Here is a 23,227-nt window from a genome sequence, read left to right on the forward strand (position 1 = left end):
ACAGCATTCCAAAACCACACACCGGACCCCTGGCCCCCCCCCGCTACCACCACCACAAACCCGCTGGCTCGGTTTCCGACCCACATGATGGCTCCCTGGGCTTCAGGCTAATGGGTGTGTGAAAGTCTGATCTGAAGTTTGATCTAATTGCACGCAAACTAGGAGTGGTTTCACGGCCTCAAGTTCAAACGGGTCACTCAAGCATGCCGCACGTACACTATTGTTGATGTTCACAGATTTTCACTACTGCTTGTGCTCTGCTCAACATTTGATCCTTGACCCTTTACTTCTCCATCCTACGCTGGATCAGAACATTTACCCAACATAATGCTCTGCTACTGTGTAGGTGTGTGAACTGAACCCGGGGCCCTCGACACATTCTTGGTATTGTTTAGTCTGTGCCTTCTTACACCACAAGCACTTTGTTATTTAGTCATCTCACTCCCTCTCCCTCTGTATTCACTTCATTCCGCACTCCCAGGCCACTGAACTTACCCATGCTTAAGAAGAGGTGTGTGTGTGTCTGTCTGTGTGTGTGTCTGGGTCTGACTCTGTGTATCAAATAGGAATTAAATCCATTTAGAGTTCCGGGGTTGGCGGTGGTGGGGGGGGGGGGGGGGGTCAGTTTTCCTTCATGTCACCACCAAGATCGATGGATGTGACCTCTGACCGCTCCAATTTGTATATAAACATGGCACCGGCCAATCACGGCATCGCGTGGGCTCGTGCCAGCCAATGAGAGCTCGCGGCAGCATCGTGCTCTGTGGCACTCCCCACCTTTTGTCCCGCGGGATTAGTGCCGTGGCAACGCTGGTCGCCTGGGAGGTGAGTTTCCCAGAGCAGAGGGGACCGGGACAGAAACGGACCACTGACAGTAAAGCGCTCCACGTCTCTCCTCCCTCCAAGCCTCACAATTTGACTACTCAGTCGTCTCACTCAATCGTAGTCTCACACAACAGCCCCGTATTTTCACTGCGGCCCTACTTTTTCATACATGTAGCAATCACGATACGACAGTACTTGCCTTAAACACAAGGTTGTTGTCCGCCGAACCCGGCTATTTGTGTTCTTAAATATTGCGTGGCTTCCAATAGCTAGACATTTTTGTCACGTTTGTTAATATTGGAAACTACGCAATATTTAAGAACATGATCATAGCCCAGTTCGGCGAACAACAACATTGTGTTTAAAGCAAAACCGTTTTATAGTGATTGCTACATATACGAAAAAGTAGAGCCTTTGCTAATGGATTCCGCTGTGAAAATACGGAGTCATTGTGTGAGACTATGATTGAGTGAAACAAATGAGTAGGCGAATTCTGAGGTTAACCTCCCTCCCAGCCAATAAGCCTATTTCACCCCCCCCCCCAAGCCACCCATTTTGTGTCTAAAAGGAAGGAAGTAAAACAGGTGTAAGCAAGACATTGATTAGAACCCACCCCAATTGCTTGCATGCACCTGCTTTACTTCCTGCCTTTTAGACACAAAATGGCTGATTTGGGTGGGATGGGAAATAGGCCTATTGGGGACAGAGGGGGTCATTCTCGGTTACAGCTCCCCGCCTCCCTCCCCAAAACATCCACATCCAGTGCCAACTCTAATGAGGTGTCACCCTGGGTGAAATGCTGAGAGTGTGTTTGTCTGGGGGAGTGGGGGGCTGTCCCCGTCTGTACTCATCCAACCGCTCTGTGTGGTGGGGAGCTCCGCGGAGAAGTCACCCCACTCTCCCTCCCCTTTGTATTGGTGGACTACATTAGCCAGAAGTCACCCCACTCTCCCTCCCCTTTGTGTTGGCGGACTACATTATAGCCAGAAGGGCGGCGGTCCAGGCAGCTGAAATCAGCGCCACTGATGAAGCATGTGACTGCAGACCGAGGCCCTTTTGTTTGGACAATTACAGCTGACGCACAGAGACTTGGAAATGCAGCGTGGCCTGATGGGAATAGGCTGAATGGGACTGAATACAGATTGGGAATTATTCAAACTTACTAGTGTTCTCTGACTGCTGCCCTTGGGAAAAGATCTCTTGCATGGAAGTAAGCTTCCTAACTCAGAAACCTGCAGATGTGGATTTCAGGTGGTTGTAGGGCCAGTGGCACAAAGCAAGACAGTGGAAAGTCCAGATCAGCCAGCATAAGATCAGGCCCACACTAGTTGTTTGCCCAATTATCTTGTTAGAAATGTTTAATTATGTTTGATTTCTTGAGGTCAAATGAAGGTACAGTGACAAGCAAAATAGAAGTGATGCATCCAGAATAAAACACCCCATTTACACCTGGGTTCTAAATGCGACCTGTATCTGGATAAGTTATCTGGATAATGGTCGCATCATGTAAAGACCAGGTGTAAGTTGGGTGAGAGAGATCTGAACACTCCAGATGTGGTCAGGAAGATCTGATCACGATGCATTTACACCATCCCTTATCCGGATACAGGTCACATTTAAAAACCAGGTGTAAATGGGGTCTGATTCTCTGTAGTTTCTTACTCTATCAGATAGCCTGCAGTGCAAATAAAAGCATAATTTCCATTGGTCGTGTGAATGTTTCCGAAAGCTGTTCACATTTCATTCCTGAGAAGGCAGCATCCAACTGTGTTCTGATCCTTTCTCACTGGAGGCCCCATGCAGTTTCAGCCAGATCTAACCGAATTCAATGATTAAGGATTATCATTCATATGTTTCTCATCATAGCCACACTGATTCCCCTGTGAAATGTCCATTGCATGTTTTCCAACTTTCTCCCCCTCAACAACTGACTCTATACTATCCCCTCTTCCTCTACTCCCCCATCCTCGATGATGTCTCAAATCCAGCCATATCACCTCTCAACCTCAACCCCAAAATACACACAGTCACGTATACAAACACACACTGTTCTCCCAGCTCCTCTCATTTTTCCGGCCTTAAATCCTCTTCATTCATTGCGGTGGACGAGATGCTACGTGAGCTGTGAGCTGCGTCATGGGCCTGTAAGTTATCTCGAATTATGGCCATCAGAGAATTTCAGTTCACATGAAAACATAAAGCCCCATGCAGTTATGTTGCGTCTCCTGCAGCCACTGCGCGCCACAGCCCGTCTACTGGTCTCCAGCAACAAATTTACCTCCAGAACCTCTCATATATAATCACACATTTCAGGCAGTGGTAGTTGCCTATATATTAATGTCTTAGTTTTTTAGATGAACACAAAGACTCTCATGCTCTCTCTCTCCCTCCCTCCCTCTCTCTCTCTCTCACACATTCACACGCACACGCACACACACACACACACACACACACACACACACTGCACACAGTAGGAAGTTGTATGTGGCCTGTTCACTCCAATTCCCAAGTGGCTTGCTGTCATGTTAGTGAGATCTTAGCATGTATCCTGCCAGCTGTGCAAAGGGCTTAGCCATTATTCTCTCTTCACCTGCCAGACTCTCCTTGGTCCTTCCCTTCCTCTGCCCCCCCCTCCTCCCTCTCTGTCCCCCCCCCCCCTCTTCCTCCCTCTCTCTCTCTTCTCCTCTCTGTCTCTCTCTCTCTCTTCTCCTCTCTGTCTCTCTCTCTCTCTTCTCCTCTCTGTCTCTCTCTCTCCCTCTCTGTCTCTCTCTCTCTTCTCCTCTCTGTCTCTCTCTCTCTCCCTCCCTCTCTCTCTCTCTCTTCTCCTCTCTGTCTCTCTCTCTCCCTCTCTGTCATGGGCTCATGAGTAGTGTTTGAAGGAAGCACGTGCTCATCTCTGAGCTCCTCATGTACATGAGGAGCTCAGAGATGAGATAGGAGAGTCTCTGGCACTTCTAGAGGGGATATTCTGTATTATCAATATTCTGTAAAGTACCAGCAAAAAAGAACTGCAAATAGGTTTACTAATTATTCCAATCATTTATTTAACTTGACAACATTGAAACATTCTAAATTGCCCCCTAGCTTCCTGTTGCGGTGTTTGCATCCTGTCAGTAAACTAGATTTATGTTTATTTCCTGACAGAGATATCTGCTCTCTCTCTCACGCGCGCACACGTACTAGAGGGGGCAGCTGACGTCGACCGTCGACATGCAGCAGCCACTAAACTTTCATAATATTTTAATTTGGACATTTTGTGGGGCATGATGCGCCGGAGCGTTGCTATGACAACCGGAGTAACTAGAGATTTGTTTTCATTAGCAACGAAACTGGCAACCGGACGCGTAGCGAGCTAGCATGTTAGCAGTTTTCCCCCCCTACATGTAAATACACAAAATGGACTCAAACTCGTTGTACTATTCTTTGGACCTTGTTACTGGAAGCGGTTATACTTTGAATGCTGAGCAAAGGGCCGCTCTGCAGACTTCCTTGGTCATCATGAAGAAGAACTACAAGTTTAACCGTGTCTTGTTCTGGGGCAAAATACTGGGAATAAAGGGCGATTATTATATCGCCCAGGGGAAGGAAGAGGATGAGATGAAGAACAAAAAGAGTCTTTATAGGTAAGCTAACATTCGCTAATTCCCTTATCTCTGTCTCTGTGGCTCACATGCTAACATGTGTGTCTGTGATCTGCTCTCTCCAGCTTCAACTGCATGGACTGGTTCCTGCTTCCTCCTGCCACAGATGCAATGGTGGAGCAGGTGTCCAAGGCTGCAAAGGGTCGCTTCACGGGAGACCCCTCATATGAGTATGAGCATGCTGAGGTGTTGAGAGGAGATGGGGGTGAGGCTGGAGAGGAGGAGCTCGTGGTAAGTGTGGTCAGTGCCATGTAGTCTATATAGTCTATGTGTGTAGTGCATGTAAGCCATGTAGTCTATATAGTCTATGTGTGTAGTGCATGTAAGCCATGTAGTCTATGTGTGTAGTGCATGTGAAGGGACAGATTTGATCATGGGTATCATCATTGGGTCATGGGAGCATGCACCAGTCAGTTAAATGATAGGCTACTACATGTGTCCATGGCTATGCATTCAGCAGGGGTACCACAGCCAGAAAGAAAAAAATCACAACTGCAACAGACAGTGTTAAATTGTCTTTTGGGCCAGTCTATAATTATGATCAAGTCTATTTTTAGCACAGCAACCTAGAACCTTACCCCGAAAAAGAAAAAAAAAAACTAAGCAGTGCTGTAGATACAGTTGCACAGCAACTGTCTTACCTTGGCACTCAGCGCTCAGGAGAATTGCAGAGGTCCCAAAATGTCTGTTATTTTGTTCTTGGTTGCAGATCAAGGTGAACGAGGAAAGGAGGCTGGCAGTGACAATTCATCAGATTGACGAGGAAGTGTCTGTGGTCCCACGTGGCGCTTTCATCAAGAGTCCTCACGGCCTCGTCCAGACCAACCGCAGCTTTGACGGTACATCTATACTGCTGTGCCACATGCTTGTGTGTGTGTGTGTGTGTGTGTGTGTGTGTGCGTGCATGCCTTTTATTGTCATCCCTCAAGAGACCCAACAAGAGGTAGTGATGGAGACTTTTTTTCTTTGCACAGTGGTGCTCACGTGTGTGAATGTCCTCCTGTGTACGCTACATGTGCCTGTTTTCATACGTTAAATTGTCCCACGACATCATTGTGTCACCGTTGCTGTCATTCAGTTTGAATGCTGTGTCTACACGCATTATTATTTATTCCTCAGGTCTTTCTCACTCTGAGGCAGAGAAGCTCGACAATTTTCTTCACTTCACCGAGCCCAAGAATCTGAAGAAGAAATCCATCCTGGAGATGGCCGATTTGAATCCATCTGTTGACTTCCTGGACCCACTGAGTGACGACATACCTAAAGGTGAGACCACAGGGTTCGGCCTACGCTACACTATAACCTGGCACCACATGTATAACTACACATCAACCAGAAAGAACCCAGATGTCAGGCCTGGTGTACTAACAGTACAAGATTTGTGTAATAAAGTGTACAGCAACTATAATATTTTTATGATCAGCAAGCTCCGCGAAATGTTCTAAGGACAACCGTATCTAAACCAGTACAGAAAAAGTTCCCCACATGAAAACCATTACAACACAACTACATTTCGAGCAAATGCTCCAAGCAACAATTGTTAATGAGGCCTTTACAATGGCGGTGGTATAACATGAGGTTATGTGGCCATGCTACATTGTAGCTAAATGAGCTGTGTTACTGGCTCAAATCATTACAATGATTCAATTTGCCGATGAGTCACTGGGGAATTCTGTCAGGAGGAAACAACCCAGACTCTGCTGGATGAGGCTGTTGACCCCCCCCCCCCCCCCCTCCATTTTTCAGTGCTCTGTGTACAGTAAAAGGTCTGTTTTGGTTAGGTCATCTAAATAAGTTGCTGCTATAGTGGATCACCAGAGGTGAGGACGTAAGCAAGGCTGAATCACTAAAGCTCCCTAGTCATCACGACCAAGTCACGTCTGCCTCGTCGTCGTGCTGTCGACTGATCATCTGCAACAGATGGAATATGTCTTCTCAGAATATCCTGGAAGACTTTGTTCACCGCTGAGTTTTTGGGTGCAATGGTCTGATAACAGGCAACCCCAGCCGATCCAACACTGTTGCATTAGACATGGCTGGTAGCCCTCAGTCCACCGGGGTTCAGTGAGTTCACCGGGTTTGTGAGTAGCGCCCAGTAAGTAAGTAGCGAAAGGACCACCAGAAACCAAACGGATGCCAAATAAATGAATGGGATGGCAGTTAATGATAATATTCTGACATGTTATCGTTTGCTCGGTGTGCGAAGCTGGTTGCTCAGTTGGATGTAGGCCATAGTTAATGTAGATGAAATGAGGTCCCGTTTGCATGTGTGTGTGTGTGTGTGTGAGAAAGAGAGAGAAAATGTTTGAGTGTGTTTAGTGCCCATGACCAAAACACGCAACAGCTGGCTGATTTACTGTAAAGAGCGCGTACACATCTCCTTATACGCGTTTGTGTGTGTTCGTGAGTTTATGCGAATGTCTGCAGCATTGTTTATTTTTATTTTTTATATAACAATAACATTATACAGCAGCTGTCCCAATGCCACACTCGTGTCAACGCTAAGTTTGGCTGAAAAGTAGAAAACATCTTTAATACGGGGAGGGGTCTCGTGGGGGGACAATGTGGTCAACTGTATCTCCACCCAAAGACAGGTGCTTTCCTCTGGGACCCCGAGCTGAGTTCCCCTCTTCCCCACAACAACCCTGAAGGTTTGCATGGAAACAGTCTCTGTCTCCAGCTCCCTGATTTACTTCTTCAGGTTCCTCCTAACGCCACAATGGAATTAAAAAATCACACTCCCTGATGAGCAGCGGTTTTATTGATTTACACTTACAGCCTGCCCTATATGCTGGATGGTGCATGGGCATGACCTTGCACTTCTTTGACTTGTGTCAAAAGTACAACTGTCTGGCTTGTTGGAATCACCACCCTTTAATATTAAAGAAATCCATCAAATAGTAAGTAATAAGATCCATGTCTTGTGCGCAGTTCTCTGAGTTTTTGGGTTCATATAGCCCAACCCAAAAGTATTGAGAAGGTTAGAGGTTAGACCATATCAAAAGCACAATGGGCTGATTTATTGGAATATCCTTTGGATACTTCTGGCATGGGACTAGTCCAGTCATCTGGGAATTACAGTGCCTCCATTTCAGCCCAGCTCAACACCACAGACAGTCTCAGTCCAGCTCAACACCACAGACAGTCTCAGTCCAGCTCAACACCACAGACAGTCTCAGTCCAGCTCAACACCACAGACAGTCTGAGTCCAGCTCAACACCACAGACAGTCTCAGTCCAGCTCAACACCACAGACAGTCTGAGTCCAGCTCAACACCACAGACAGTCTGAGTCCAGCTCAACACCACAGACAGTCTCAGTCCAGCTCAACACCACAGACAGTCTGAGTCCAGCTCAACACCACAGACAGTCTGAGTCCAGCTCAACACCACAGACAGTCTCAGTCCAGCTCAACACCACAGACAGTCTGAGTCCAGCTCAACACCACAGACAGTCTCAGTCCAGCTCAACACCACAGACAGTCTGAGTCCAGCTCAACACCACAGACAGTCTGAGTCCAGCTCAACACCACAGACAGTCTCAGTCCAGCACAACACCACAGACAGTCTCAGTCCAGCTCAACACCACAGACAGTCTGAGTCCAGCTCAACACCACAGACAGTCATTGGACATGACGTGTCAGTGTTCTGCTAAGATCCCATTGCTCTCAGCATTAACAATGATCTGGCTGTGGGCTGAAGGCCAGCAGCAGACAGCTGTGCAGCAAGGCCACCCGGATACAGCCAGGGAAATCCAGCACACGGAATGACTGAAGTCCTAGCCAACTTTTAACTGCAATGTATAAGACTGTCTACTGTACATTGAATCATCTGGAGTCTTGTGTGTGTGATCTCTGCAAATCCCCATAATGTGGGAAGAGCAATTATTTGCGCAGCCTGCGGGACATTATTTTTGATATAATATAAACTGAATCTCGTCTTGTGTTTGTGTGTAGGATCGTGGAGCCTTCAGTTTGAATGTTGCAGCAACGTGTGTGTGATCCGCAGCCTTTTGTGGCTTGGCCTGACCTTCTTCCATGTGCCAATGACACCGCAGCACGGATACATCTACACGGGTGATGGCTCCAAGAATTTGGACCTTCCCTTCATGCTCTAAAAAAAAGAGACGAGCAAATCTTAAATCTCTAATCCAAGCAAACAATTTGCTGGTGTGCATATTAGCGCTACATCATCCACAGACCAACCCTCAAAGACAAAATAGATTTCATAAAGTAGATGTGTTTTTTTATTTTTATGTGTGTGTTGTCTTAGCGCAAATAAACGAAAGAGAAAAACAGTCATACAGTTTGTGAATGATGTACTTAGAATGATGTACTATAGGCTTTTCATCCCATTTACTTCGCATGCACAAAAGATATGCCCATACACTCGTACAGTAAACACACGTTGAGAGGCCGAGTAAACGGACACGTTTTATTTGCACATCTGCGTTGCCTTGAGTATACACAGTCAACATACCACCTACTTTGAAACTGTAACACTGACACAGTTGCTGTTCACACAGAGTTGTCAGCAGAGTTCATTTCGAGGGCTATTTTTTTTTTCCAAAACCCAAATGAGAGAATAAGACTGTTCTGGGTGGGGTGTCAGCTTGATTCACTCAAAGCATGAGGCAGCTTAATAAACACCAAAAGAGACAGAATAAATACAGATACACACAACTTTTGTTCAGCCTTTTCCCCCAGCGTCAATTGCTAGATCACTTGCGCTTTGTGGTTGTGGTGGAACATCCAGTAGAAATGGCCTCCCTGCATATCGGGTCTCTCCGCCGTCTTCTTCACTTGCTGTATTGTTGGCAGGCAGGCATCCTGTCCTTCAGTGGTTAAAGTAAAGCGGTTTGACGCCGTAACGCACATTGTCCCTGAGCATCGGGTGGCCCACAGGCATGCGCTTCTTGCACCACTTCAGGCCCGTTTTGTGGATGGGTTTCACCGTGTCAATGGACCAGCGAGTCAGGTATCTGTCAGTTGAAAGAGTAGATGTGGTTTTGAAAGATTATGGGAATAAAGCTGATGCAAGTTAGACTTCACATGCATTCTGATAGTTGGTCACAACAAGGAGATCAGAGATAATGGTGGGACGTGCACGCAATACACAGGATTGATCGCTTTCGCACAGACACACACATGCAAGTGCACATTTCCAGTCATATATAAGCATCATGCTGCACACACACATGCATACTTTACCTGTTGAGCTGTGGCTTAGGCCTCTTTGGGACATGGCCTTCTGGGAGTTTGGGTTTGTGGTCAGGGAGCAGGCCTTGAACAAAAACAAAACAGACCTTTACTTTCTTCATTCAAACGCGTCTCAGCTTTTGTGTCATCAAAAAACATCAACTATCAATCAGTAAATCTGATGCCAAGAGGAACAAACAATGATTTATTTCTATTTAGATATATTTCTATTTATAGACGTGGCATTGCTTCTAGTCACTAAACTAAAGCCAAATATGTATATATTAAAAAGTCAATGTAACTGACATCATGACAGGCTAACCAATTCAACTTCACTCTCTGGGTCAGTGATGATATAATAAAATGTGTGGTTTTGGTTGGGACTGTACAAGTGGGAATTGTCTGGATGGGAACCGGGGACTGTACAAGTGGGAATTGTCTGGATGGGAACCGGCAAGCAAAATCCAGTTTAAAAAAGAATCATGCAACTGGCATTGTGCCAGGCCAAGAAAATTAAATTTCAATATTTTGGTCACTTCAAATTGTGGGAATGCACAGACGGCCAATGAGTATGTAACCTATTAGCATGTCCACACGGCCCCATTTGCCATCTTGACGACATTAGATTCACCACGCCTTTGTTTGCTGCTCTTCTGTAATAAAACAGTACTGTCTCTGAGACATCCTGAGAACTCGCAGTATTTCCAAACTTGTAACCATGGGGACCCGCTTTTCAAAATAAGAGAGGCAAGCGAGGTCCATTTGTAAGGACTTGGAATGGGGAAGTAGAAATGCACAGACTGGGGACAGGCAGTAACACAGACCTGCTCTGTGGGCCATCTGCACACAGATGGCGATCTTGCGATGTTCCTGTGGACAGAGACCAGTGACTCTCTTGGGTAACATCCCTCCATCTGACCTGATGAACTGACTGAGCAACAAGACATCCTGAAAGGGTACAACACAACAGGAGAAAAGAACATCGAAATATTAAAGAAGAGAAAAATGAAAAAGTCCTAAGCTCATACACACTTTTACATGATCTCTCGCTGATAGCTTGGTCATTACACCACCAGTGAATACACTTACTGTGTAGTCGTATTTGTGCTGCAGGTTCCATCGGTAGATGGGGCACTTGGCTGTGGGGTTGGGGGGTTCTGGTGCTGCTGGAATGTCCACTGTTTGTCCCTCAATCTGGCAAAAAAATATCATTCCTAAATTAGTCTAATAATTAACTATGGTATCTTACTTCTTAGGCTTATCTATGTGCATGTAGTCCCCACAAGTCTTTTTTTCTCAGAGTGGAGTTTTGGTTCTAAGAGATCTCAAACAAAATGGAACATAGTAGCCTGATATTCAGACTGAATTGTCAACTCGTTCAACTCATTTCCCTCTTCAGGAACAGCCCACTCTACAACTCTGTGGAGTGGGCTGGACTTCGAAGGACTGGGGCCAGGCTAGGCAGGGGCCATAGTGCTTCTCTCTACTAATATTCAAATGTAAGTGCAGTGAGAGAGAGAGTCTTTCTCCCCACGCCAAGGAATGTAGAGTGCCAGATCCCCTTAAAGTGTAACTAACCCCCAAAACACTCACACCCCCCCCCCCCCCCCCAGCTTTTCATCAATGTATATGGCTTTTGATGTGGTATGTGAAGGATTCTGGTCAAAGTCTCCACATTTGAGACCAAATTGTTACATTTGTACACAGTGCATCATTTTCAGCAGCAAAAGTGCCCTCTACGGGTTCAAACCTGCTTTTTCTTTGGGCCTCAAATGAATGGCCGATTGGGTACATCCGTACATCGCTACGTCACGGTGGTGTTTGCGTGTGGTGTACTTCAATGTGAATCCAATTGTATATTATCAGTTATATTTTATTATGAATTCAATGTAGCGTGAGCCCTTCCTGGGTGCTGAGACAACGCAAGGTGTTGTGGGCAGGCCCGTATCTAGCCTGCCACACTAGGGTGGGCTGGTAGGGGGCAACTTTGGCGGTAGGTTGCCAGAGGTTGTGGGTTCGGGGATGGGGATTAAATTGCATTATATTCAGTGGCGCTGGAAGTACTTTTAGGTAGGAATGGACTCTCGGTGCTGCCTGCAAGGGCAGCCAAAAAACTTTGACGTTTTTTGGACTTTCATCCAAGAATATTTAATTTTAAATTAACATTAGGATTATACTGTTGTGATGTCATTATTCAGTATCTTCTCCTTTTCTCACTCACTTTCATGTAACCACCTGCTCTCCCTTTAGTCGTTTTACACTACAACAGACAGCAACACAGGCATAAACACTGAACCAAATTGTTCCAGTAGGAGTCACCATTCTGTTTTGGGTCACCAAACTGTAAGTAGGAACTTTCACTCAGGTGACAGGACAGTGTTTACATTATTATTGTCAAAACTATTAGCAAACATGTACAAACTAACTATTTACAAAACTATTGCTATATTTCCAAGACGTTTAGTCTTATTCAAATTCAAACTGAAAAGTGACAAAGAAAACTACTTTGAAAGCAGATTGACTTACCCTAAAAATAAATAAAAATACTTCATCCAGTTTAAAATAATCAACTCCATAACATTTCTTTTCATTGGATGATCTTATTTCTCAAATCAAATTAAAGACTAGTGCAGTGAGACTTAACCATAGCTAAAAACTATTTGCCATTTAGCCTTCAAACCTATATTTACAAGACTTTTAGTCTTATTGAAATTAAAACTTTGAAAGCAGATTGACTTTGTTACCCTAACAAATAAATAACAATCCTTCATCCATAGTTTAAAATAATCAACTCCATAATACTCTTTGCATTGGATGAGCTTATTTCTCAAATCAAATTAAAGCTATAACTACAACTGTTAGGTGCCCTAAACTAACTAACCCAGTGGTCTCCAACCTTCAGGTCGCGACCCTAAGCGCGGTCGCCTGGAATTCAAAAAGGGAGATACAAAAAAAAAAAAAAAAAAAAAAAAAAATTTTTTTTTTTTTTTGGGTGGGCAAGATAAATTTTTGGGTGGGCATAGCCCACCCCTGCCCCCCCCTAGAATCGGCCCTGTGGGTAATCGGCTAGTGTGGCTAATTCTAGTGGCTAGTTAGTTACAGTATGTTACATGGCAGTGAAATGCCACTGAATGACCAAATTGATATAACTTTTAACCATTTCGGGTAACACTGTTTCCATACGGACCACCAGTGTTGGTTAGTTATTTTATAACGTGGCTATATTTATAACGTACTCCGGTTTCCGGTTTATAATTCGGGTCTGAATGCAGCCTAAGAGTATAGTGGGACAAGAGGAGACTCTCTTCTGCCGCTTTCCTTGATTTTTCAAATGAGCCAGAGTGCCGTTTTGCCAGAAATCTGGGGGGGGTTAGTCCCCCTTTAAAGTGCAATTTATTAATTTTCCTAAAACATGCAGACATGTTGTTCTCACACATACAGGACAGTGTCAGAGGAGTTAAAGGTGCTGTAAGCGATTCTGGAGGAAGGATTGAGTCAACACGGTTCTCATTCCCACTTTGGGTTGGTGATCCGGTCCAGAACACCGACCCAAAGCATCAGTATTTGACTACTTGTGAATGAGAACCGTGTTGACTCAATCCTCTTTGTGGAGTTCTCTCTCCTGATTGGATCAAATGGGATGGGACACCAGAAAATGTTTTCTTCTGTTTACCGCAAAGCAGAGCGAGTGGGAGACTCGTGTTACTGCCAAACACTCTATAGCAGTGACTTCTGTCAGAATATACAGATATTTAACACTTGGGACAGGTACAGGTTCAATGTGTCGTGCACAAGAACACTTTAGAGATGCACTGTGGCTGTCACAGGGATCTCCAGGGGTACTCTGAGCTTTCCTCAAGTGCCAGCGAGCTGCCAGACAGAAGGCTCATTACTGACTCTTACTTAGTCATCTACTTTAATAGAAATGTGTTGTGTTATTAATGTGGTCAGTCTGAATCAAATTGCTGTAGTGATGCTAGAAGCCTTGTAGTTGCACACCTATCTCCACACCTCCACGCTTCTCATTTTAGAGCCATGCCAATGCAGGTGAATGTGAGAGCTTTGCTCTTACATCTCATCCATTGTGACAGAGCCTCTCCTTAAGAAAACAGGCTGAACTTACAATTCTATGCTCCACATAGTCCACACTGCTCTCATCATGTCAGTGTTTGTAAGGGCGTGTGGTAGAGTCTAGCAGCTAAAGACAGTCACTTTTTAGATGTCAATGATGTGTAAGATTAACATTCACATATAAGATGAATGTGCACTGCTCTAACTCATCAGTTTGGCACTCGTCATATGGGTCTGGACGCAAGGCGTCCATTGGTGGTTATTGAGGACAGATACTGTCCGGGCTGCCTGATTGGCTGGCCAATGTAGGCGGCGGGACTAATCTTAACGTTATGACGCATTACAGGGCACCGCATCAACACAGGCCTGTATGTAAAATAGCTATCTAGCTGTTAGCTACGTTAGCTAACCCCACTACTGCTGCTGTAACCACTTCACCGGGCTCAAACCGCCAGTGTGAGTGACCAAACGTTTTGCTTGTTAACCAGTTCGAGTCACGCTCTTTCCAGGGAGCCCATCAGCTTTGAAATCCATTGGCCGGTTGTTGAGCTGCTTGTGGCTTGCAGCTAAAGTTGTTGCCGGTGTAGATACTGGATGTATTGAAGGCAAGAGATCCCACCCATCCCGCCCCTTCCATCATTATTTACAGTCCAACATGTCTCATCATGTCTCAGCTATTTATTATTATTATTATTATTATTATTAGCCGAAATGTCAATTGGACCGTAAACAATAACCGCGACGCACGGGAGCAGAAGTCTTGAAGTTTGCATACAAAAACTTCAAAAATCAGTCAATATCATCAGCTATATATCACCTGTATCATTCTGATTGACATCAAATGAATTAAAATGGCACTATATGATCATCTCTGTCCATGTAATTTAGAGTGTAGTGCCTTCACTTTCATTCCAAGGGCTCTCACTACTAATTATAGGGCGGTGAGCCTATTCATTTTGAAGTTTTATTTTAAACAAACAACTTAATAAGTTGTGTATAACATTAAAATAGGCTGCACTTGTGGGTGGGGAAGGCAGATAGTTTTTGTTTGTTTATTTTTGCAGATGCAGGGGAGGGCAGAGGGGAAATAATATAAGGGAGGTCATATTTTACCCACCCCACGTAAATATTGAACATTAAACAGCTTTCCTGCATGCAACCTACCATAACAGTTTCATATAAAATACAATTTTACTTACAGTTGTTGTTTTACCCTCTTGCTTCTCCACCACTGTAGAACAGACAATGTTTTGTAACGTTAGTCATCATTAATCACAACATGTAATGACATTATTTACCAGGCAATTACTACCACTTTGTTCTGGTCTGCATTCATTTCGATGATATGGTTAGTTTAAAAGACTAAACTCATATCAACTTATTTCTAGGGCATTTCGAGCTCTTCATTTCCAAAGTAACGTTTACGTTATTCAATTCCCATTCTTATTGGTCAAGTTGTGGTCATCCTAACTAAATAAAGTACAGTAACGTTAACGTTAGCGAAAAGGAATCATGAAAGTTACAACACAAAATAGATAATTGAGACTGTAAGTAATGTTCGTCTATTTCACAAATACAATATCTTCCCATATCAACAGGGTAATCGTTACATGTTTGAATGGGTAACCCAGGGTAACGTTAACATGCTAACGCTAGCTTGGTTAAGATTTCACTTGACAAGCTAACGACGTGACGTTTCTAAAGAGATCTCACCTTGGCGGATCCCTCTGCTCTGAATGTTTACAAACGGCGACAGTTGGGGAACATGTATCCTCTGCAGAGTACATAAGTTGCTGCTAGCAGCGACTGTTTTAACGCCAGCTAAAGAGGTCCAAAGGGACCTCAAGACACTGCGGGCAGCCATCTTGGTCTGTTCTGTTGACCTTCCTTCCTGCTCCTCGACAATCTCGCGAGAGCGATGTCAGACAGCGACGCTCGTGGTGAAGCAGCCTGCCAGAAGTACACAAGTGCACAAATAACCTAGATCTGTCAAGTAGGAGTTAGGGATTTTATAGCCTGGTGTCATGATTGACAACATTTCCTTTATGATCTGTGCGTGATCTTCAACAGTTATTTTCAGTTCCTATTAAATTATCATGATCTTTCTTTCTTTCTTTCTTTCTTTGGGGAGGGGAAGTAAAACAAATTCACCTGATAAGTTTCACTTTCCCTTGCAGTCTACACTCGGATGCCTTGTAAGGGGAACAGAATATCCTGAAATAACGGGCTCAACTGCATAACAGCAGCTGTTCCCAAACTTTTCAGACTCATGGCCTACTTGAAAATCTCAAAAATGTTCTCGGCCCACATCTGACCATAAACGGTACGGAGGCCAAATCATGTGTTCTCTCAGAGCACTTTTTTATTTTAACTGTAAAAGGAGCTGTCCACCAGCACCACACAGAAATCACAAACTGAAAGTGAGAGGCTGTCTGCAATAGGCTAATTAACTAATAATTGATTACAAATTAAGGTATCATTCAATGATGGACAAATGCATTCTCATACATAATAATTATATATATATATATATATATATATATATATATATATATATATATATATATATATATATATATATATATATATATATATATATATATATATATATATATATGTATATATAATTTTTTTATTAAATTATTTGGCCCATCGGGCCCGGTCCACAGGTTGGGGACGGCTGTTCCATCTATAGAAATGAAGTTATGATTTCAGCATAAGCCAAGGCTTCCTGCCTCACTTCACAGACCTCCAGATTTATGGTTCCTGGTGTTAAAGCGCCGTTGTTTCCAGATGTGGACAGACGTGCCAGCGCAGGGGAAAATAATAAATCATGCTTCTGAAACATATATGACGATCATGTACTGTAGCATGTACATTTGGGTCACAGCCACAGGGGTAGTTTGATTCTCATTTTGCTGTCCTTCAGAAACCACAACAAAGATAGGGTCATGGATGTCATCATGCCGAGTTCACAGGCAGATGAAAGGACAAGGAACAGTGCAGGAACATGCCCGACTTTTGTTGCAGAGAGCAGAGGATACAGGTAGATTCTTCATGCGCAGGACGACCAGATATGGAGGCCCAGTTTGATGTTTGATAGGGTTATCATGAGAACATTGCATGCCTCTGCCTCCGAGCCTACATAAGCAGATGACAGAAAGCACAAAGGAAACCCTGTTACCTCTTGAATCCATTGTTATTGTTTGCTGTTCTTATCTTATGGGTTCGGCATTTGGCATAAAAGAAAGTAAGAAACCCTTAGAGGTACGCCTATGTGCAAAAAATGTATCTGACTTACATTGTCTAGCCATCATCTTTTTGAAACATAGCCTTTGTCGGTGAGATGTTTGAGATAATGTTACAGCAAAGCCTGTGTCTCCCTCAAGGCTTTATGGGAACAACAAACAAGCCATTTACTACAAGTACAACAGCTTGAATTAATGGCGGAGATGATTGGTGCCCTACTAGTTTCCCGTTGGTTTTGGCACCTCATAATTACCGTGGTACAAACAGGGTTCTTTTTTTTTTGCCCTCAGGGTCGGTTTATTCGTTCAAACAGAATATTGTATAAGTGAAAACACTGAAAGCCCTGAACTCTGAGCCCCGGTGAACATGCAGCATTCTCTCCATTCAATTACAGTTGTCTCTGATTGATGGGTTCCTACCCGTAGAGAGGTCGAAATAACTGCAAAACACAAACTCGTGAGAGAGAGCAGAGCCAGTTGTCTGGTGCTTTTGGAAGCGAGGACAGTTTTTTTGTGGAAATGCGTTTTGATAGGCACGATATTGCAGCTTGTAGACAGTAGACATCTTCATCATTTATTCAGCTCACAGTTCATGGGGCGATGACAGTTATGGTTTCCAGGTTCTTTCTCGGGTCATTGCTGATAACGCTTCTCTCTAACGTGTCTCTCTCTGCGCAACGGTTGGATTTGCATAGTTCAGTATTCTGCATGGAAGGAGACCTCTATCTGATGCATGTTCAGTTGTTCACCATCATAGCTCCTCGCGTGCATGGTCAAAGAATGTGAACAATTTCTCAAACGCCGTCCAGACTACGAAGCCTTAGAGAGCCCTACACTGAGATGCAAACGGACGCCATCTGTAAATCGCCTCATCCACGGAATGAAAGATAGAGATTAACATCGCCCGGCCGTCACAAAGACAGCATTGTCTCAATGACCAGGTCCCTTCGTCAAGGACACTTAAGCAGTCACATTCCTTGAGAGAAGCCCCCCCACCAAAAAAAATAAATGACATTTAAAGTGTCTGGCCACCTTCTCACAGGCTTTGATATTCAAATGAAACATGGCGCTATACAAACAGGCGCCTCAGCTGAGGAAGAGGGGGGTGGGGGGGAGAGGGGGTGGGGGGAGCCTCAGCTGAGGAAGAGGGGGGTGGGGGGGAGAGGGGGTGGGGGGAGCCTCAGCTGAGGAAGAGGGGGGTGAGGGGGGTGGGGGGGGGGGGAGTAAATCAGATAGGATTTCCCTCAGATGAAAAGAGCTGCTCTGACATTTTCACAGCGAGTGCTGAGGGACACTGAGGCAATGTTGGTTTGAAGTCCTGGTGGGAAGTTATGGCTGTGTGGAAAAGGTTAGCGTCTTCACCCTGCTTTCCCTGGACAAACTGCTCAACACAGCATGGGATGAGCAGATGAGCTGGGCATGGTCACGCCACACACACACACACACACACACACACACACACACACACACACACACACACACACACACACACACACACACACACACACACACACACACACACACACACACACAGGCATGTCCGCCCCGCCCCACCGCATCTCCACTCTCTGGGCAGGACAGTTTGTTTTGCCTTTCATGTTTTGGTGAACGCTGCAGAGCCCCTGGTGTTAACCCCCACTGAAGAACCTATAAACAAGAAAAGACTGGCGGGGATTTCAGAAAAACAAAAGTGGGGAATCTCACTGGATTGTTGAATTTGGGGGAGCCGCAGGGACCTTTGGTCAAGCTTGCAAATCATTGAATTATAGCCCAGCGGTCCGCAACCTTTTCCAACTCTGGTCCATTTGAGAATCTCAAAAATGCTCTCGGCCCATCTCTGACCGTAAACAGTACGGAGGCCAAATGATGCCATCTCTCAGAGCACTTTTTATTTGAACCATAAAAGGAGCTGTCCATCAGCACCACACAGAAACCAGAAGCTAAAAGTGAGGGTCTGTCGGCAATAGGCTAACAAATAATTGATTACAAATGAAATAACAATATCATTCAACAATTGAGAAATGCATTATTATACATAATACTAATAATAATAATCATCATCATCATCATAAATAGTTTTTTTCCCCACAAAGATTGCAATGTTTTGCAAATGATGTGGCGGCCCACTTGCAATACCTTCACGGCCCACACGTTGGGAATGGCTGAATTAGCCAATGACGGTGTTATGCTCCTCATGATAAGTTTTCCATGTCACAGTCTCTCTGATAGCCTCTTATGGTTCTCTATGCCGTGACGTCTCTTTAGATCAGGATTTCCTATCCGTGAAAAGACAAAACCTTTAGACAGAATAGTTCATTCCCATGCAGATGGAATGTCTGGATTTGCCACTCTTCAAATTGACGGGCACACTCTGGTATGCAATTAAGGCGTAGCTGTCACTTAAGAGGCTTTCCCTGGGTGATTAGCTTGTAAGGGCTGTTGCATCCAGGGAAGTCAACTGAACACAATTAGCCTATTTCAAGAGAGAAGGGGGTTTGTAAAAGGCCCCCACTGTTTGGAAAATGAGACGAGAAGAAATAAGCTGGCCGAAGCAGACGACTGGACACAGGTTCCATAGACCAAGCAGGCTGACCAGGCTTTTGATTTGATGTTGGGTGGTGCCTTGCACTGCCAGCGCCGTGAATCTTCATCCTTCCAAGTGTCAGGAACGCACCCCCCCCCCCTTCCCCACACACACACACACACACACACACACACACACTCTCTCTCTCTCTCTCTCTCTCTCGCTCTGCCCGGCCAGCCACCCCACCTGCTCTTCTGTGGGGTGAATGGAAAGAGCCGGGGTATACGTGCTAAATGGCACTGGCTTCTTCAAATCAAATCAATGCTCTTTGGAGAGAGGCTCTTATGCTCCGCTTGGCCTGCTAAGAGTGCTGGCTTCTATCCTCACAATCTGCTCTCTCTCTCTCTCTCTCTCTCTCTCTCTCTCTCTCTCTCTCTCTCTCACACACACACACACACACACACACACACACACACACACATACACACACAGATACATACATACACACACACACACACACACACACACACACACACTCACACTCACACACACACACACACACACACACACAGATACATACACACACACACACACACACACACACACACACACACACACACACACACACACACACTCGCCTGCATCTGTCCTTCTCCCACACACACTTTATGTGCAACTTTATGGGCCCTTTGAATCCATTTCTGTAAGTTCTATCCAGTTTGCATCACCAATGATACAAAAAGCACATGGCTCCTGAGTGGTAAATTTTTGAAAACACTGCACCCCCCCCCCACACACACACACACACACCACCCCGTAGTTTTAGTTTGGAACCTCCTGAGGTCCAGTCTGGTTTGGTTGAGTCGTGTTTGATATGAAAGGGTGTCCATTTCTCCACAACATCAGTGTCCAATAATCCCTGTATATCTTTGCATGGTTTCCATCTTGACGGCCCTCTGCTGAGACTTGATGTGTTTTGAGTAGGAGCAGTGCCAAGTAGTGAAGCTCCACTGGTCAGCAGCGCAGCGCAGCGCTCTGGCATTGACCTGGAAAAGCCTCTCTCTTAACCCATTGATACCTGATGCAGCATTTGCGTGTATATCCCTCATTTGTGTGCGTATCCCTTTAAGACCGCGAACCGCGTTAACGCGGTTCGCGGTCTTAAAGGGATACACACACAAATGCTGCATCTGGCATCAATGGGTTAAACAAAGGTATGAACCGTGTTTCACCCGCAGGAACAAAGAGACATAACCAATGATTCAATTCAGCTCTGGGAGTGATGTTTTAGTGATGGCAGGCTTTCTCATGCCGTGTTGATTTGTGAAGCACTGCCCAGATTACTTTTCCCACCATGGCTGCCACTGCCCCCGCCTCCAACCGGCCCCCTACTCTCCACTTCCTCCTTGTGCACGTTGCCATGACGCTGGGAGCGGCATTCTCCCGCAGACCAGATGGTTTTTCCAGTGAAGCGATCTCTTTAGCCTCCTAAAAGACTGTCTACAGGTGGTCATGTGACCTGTGAGGTGACCGTCCCCATTATAAACATGCAGGAGGTGCATGCTCGGCGGGGTTTGTATAGGGAGGGACGTGTGACTTTTAGGGGTGGGGATCACCAGATGCCAAACGATACGATATTATCACGATACTTAAGTCACGATACGATAGTATTGCGATATTGCGATATGCTAGCGTTGCGATATATGGAGTATTGCGATATGTTGTTTCATCTAATGAGATAAAGTTTCCAGTTTGTTCATCTCACTTCAATAATTTGTATTTAAAAACGAGATGGTTCATCTCAAGGGGCTATCCATTAAATAACATTTCAATTTATTGCAGCAAAATGGGATTGTCAAGGTGACAGACTGACCAACACTGTCATAAAAGCCTGTCATAAATGTTGCATGCACTTGACATTTTGTTATAATAAAATATCACGATACTTGGCATTCGATACGATACGATATATTGCCCACAAATTATCGTGATACTGTATCGATTTTTTTCCCTCACCCCCAGTGACTTTGTGTTTTGTGAAATTCAAGCCTCAGTGACAATTGTGTTGGTGACAAAGGCAGTGATGAATCAGATTGATATCAAATGCATCATCAATTAAAATGTTCCTTTTGGCAGTAGACTTCCTCAAGTCAGCTTAGGGGGTTCTTCTGGAAAGCACCTTTACATGAGAGAAAGGCCTGCACTGACATGAGCTTGACCCAGTGCTATCTTGGTTTAATCTGCGCAGCTTTCTGCTGTCTCTAAACTATTTTCATTTGTGAGATGTGTTGCGTGGTGCCTTGCAGTAAATTGTTTGTAGCTGTCAGAGGGACGCCTGTAGGAGCGGAGGAGTCTTGCCCGACCTTTGACCCTGGCTACTTCCGACCAGGTGTGGTTTCACACCGCGCGGGACTTTTCTCCATCAATCTCCATTGAACACGATGCTGATGGCCTGTTGGCAGTTCCACTTTTACGTCACGCTGGTCTGGTCAGTCGCTATAGCTCCTTTCACCACTTCCCATTTCGACATACTGTACTTTATCTGGAAGCCAGCCTCAATACGTGCCTTCCCCTCTTTGTGTGGGGGAGAAAGTCACGTCAAACTCGATTAGGAAATCTGTCAGTTCAATGATGCCTTGCATACATCCCAGAACGTCACCATTTATTTCAGGCAAAATTATCCTTTTATAACTTTTCTTTTGGAACTGGTTTGCGTGCAAGACTTACAATCTTCTGAAACCAAAATAGTCAGCAGTGTGCGTCATTTCAAAAAGTAGACCTGTAAAAAGTAGAGATTTTTTATTGGACCGACGCTGCTTGGTGGCCACATGTGTGCCGAATTTATCAGCGGACCGTAACGATTCAAAGTCATGTTCTATGTATATTTGCTGATAATAAGTTAGGCAACATTTAACTGTCAGATTTCAGCATGGAGTTGAATATGGCGCTCTCCCATACAAAGATCACCGGGCCTAGTTCAGTCACCATGCCTTGAGGAGGGTGACTTTTATGTGAACCACACCTGCATCTGAAAGAACCTGAGTTCAAACGCAACATTTCTGCCCCCGCAGTATAGTCTCAGTACTCCCCTTTTTCTGTGATTCTTATTATAGTGAGTGAAACAGGGTGAATGGATTGAATAGTATAGAATGCATAGAATGCAAGCGGGGAGGGTTGTAGACAGGTGTGAGCCCAGCAGGGGGCAGTGGTGATTGTCAGGTGCGGTTGCGCTCGACCGACTGCTGTTTGACCGCCTGCCTCCATTCCACCTCCTTTAGATTGTTACCCTGCAACAGCGAATCAGCACCAAACATGGGAGACAGTGAGGATTAAAGGATAAAAACACATATTCAACTGGATCTTATCACGCTCACTTGGATTTATAGATGCATGTTTCATGACCTCGATTTGATTATTACGTGTCATGGGCTAAGATATATAGTCATATACAAACCTTTAAACTTATCACCGTTTCATAAGCATGCTAATGGAAAATTATTGCTTTTATCAGAATGAACTATAGCCTTTTTCTAGGCCGTTGATGGGCCAAAAACATAGGCAATAAATGCTTGTTCCCCTTTGAGGGCCCTGTGTTTCCAGACTGGAGACCCCTCCACTCCTCCACTGAGACATGCTATGTGGGGGCTCCCTGATGGGCTACATGATCTTTGTCCCCAGTGCTGTTCCTCTCTCAGCCGGGGGTCTTTCACAGAAACTACTTG

General features: G+C 44.9%; 2 protein-coding genes across 2 annotated transcripts; one reads left to right on the top strand and one right to left on the bottom strand.

Annotated features, from left to right (window-relative positions):
• Window positions 1-4,028: 4,028 nt before the first annotated feature.
• Window positions 4,029-8,581, top strand: rsph9 (radial spoke head component 9; the record flags this gene model as incomplete). Its single annotated transcript, XM_083643439.1, has 5 exons — window positions 4,029-4,448; window positions 4,532-4,697; window positions 5,176-5,305; window positions 5,586-5,732; window positions 8,421-8,581. Exons 1-5 carry the CDS (start codon window positions 4,222-4,224, stop codon window positions 8,579-8,581), a joined length of 831 nt encoding a protein of 276 aa, XP_083499565.1. The 5' UTR covers window positions 4,029-4,221.
• A 313-nt stretch (window positions 8,582-8,894) lies between these two features.
• Window positions 8,895-15,603, bottom strand: mrps18a (mitochondrial ribosomal protein S18A). Its single transcript, XM_083643793.1, has 6 exons — window positions 15,447-15,603; window positions 14,933-14,964; window positions 10,752-10,856; window positions 10,487-10,610; window positions 9,675-9,747; window positions 8,895-9,445 (listed from the first exon to the last, which is right to left on the bottom strand). The coding sequence occupies exons 1-6, from the start codon at window positions 15,595-15,597 to the stop codon at window positions 9,301-9,303; spliced, it is 630 nt and encodes a 209-aa protein (XP_083499919.1). The 5' UTR covers window positions 15,598-15,603; the 3' UTR covers window positions 8,895-9,300.
• Window positions 15,604-23,227: the final 7,624 nt, after the last annotated feature.

The sequence above is a fragment of the Poromitra crassiceps genome (genome assembly GCF_964638095.1).
Source record: "Poromitra crassiceps genome assembly, chromosome: 9".
Taxonomy (NCBI): domain Eukaryota; kingdom Metazoa; phylum Chordata; class Actinopteri; order Beryciformes; family Melamphaidae; genus Poromitra; species Poromitra crassiceps.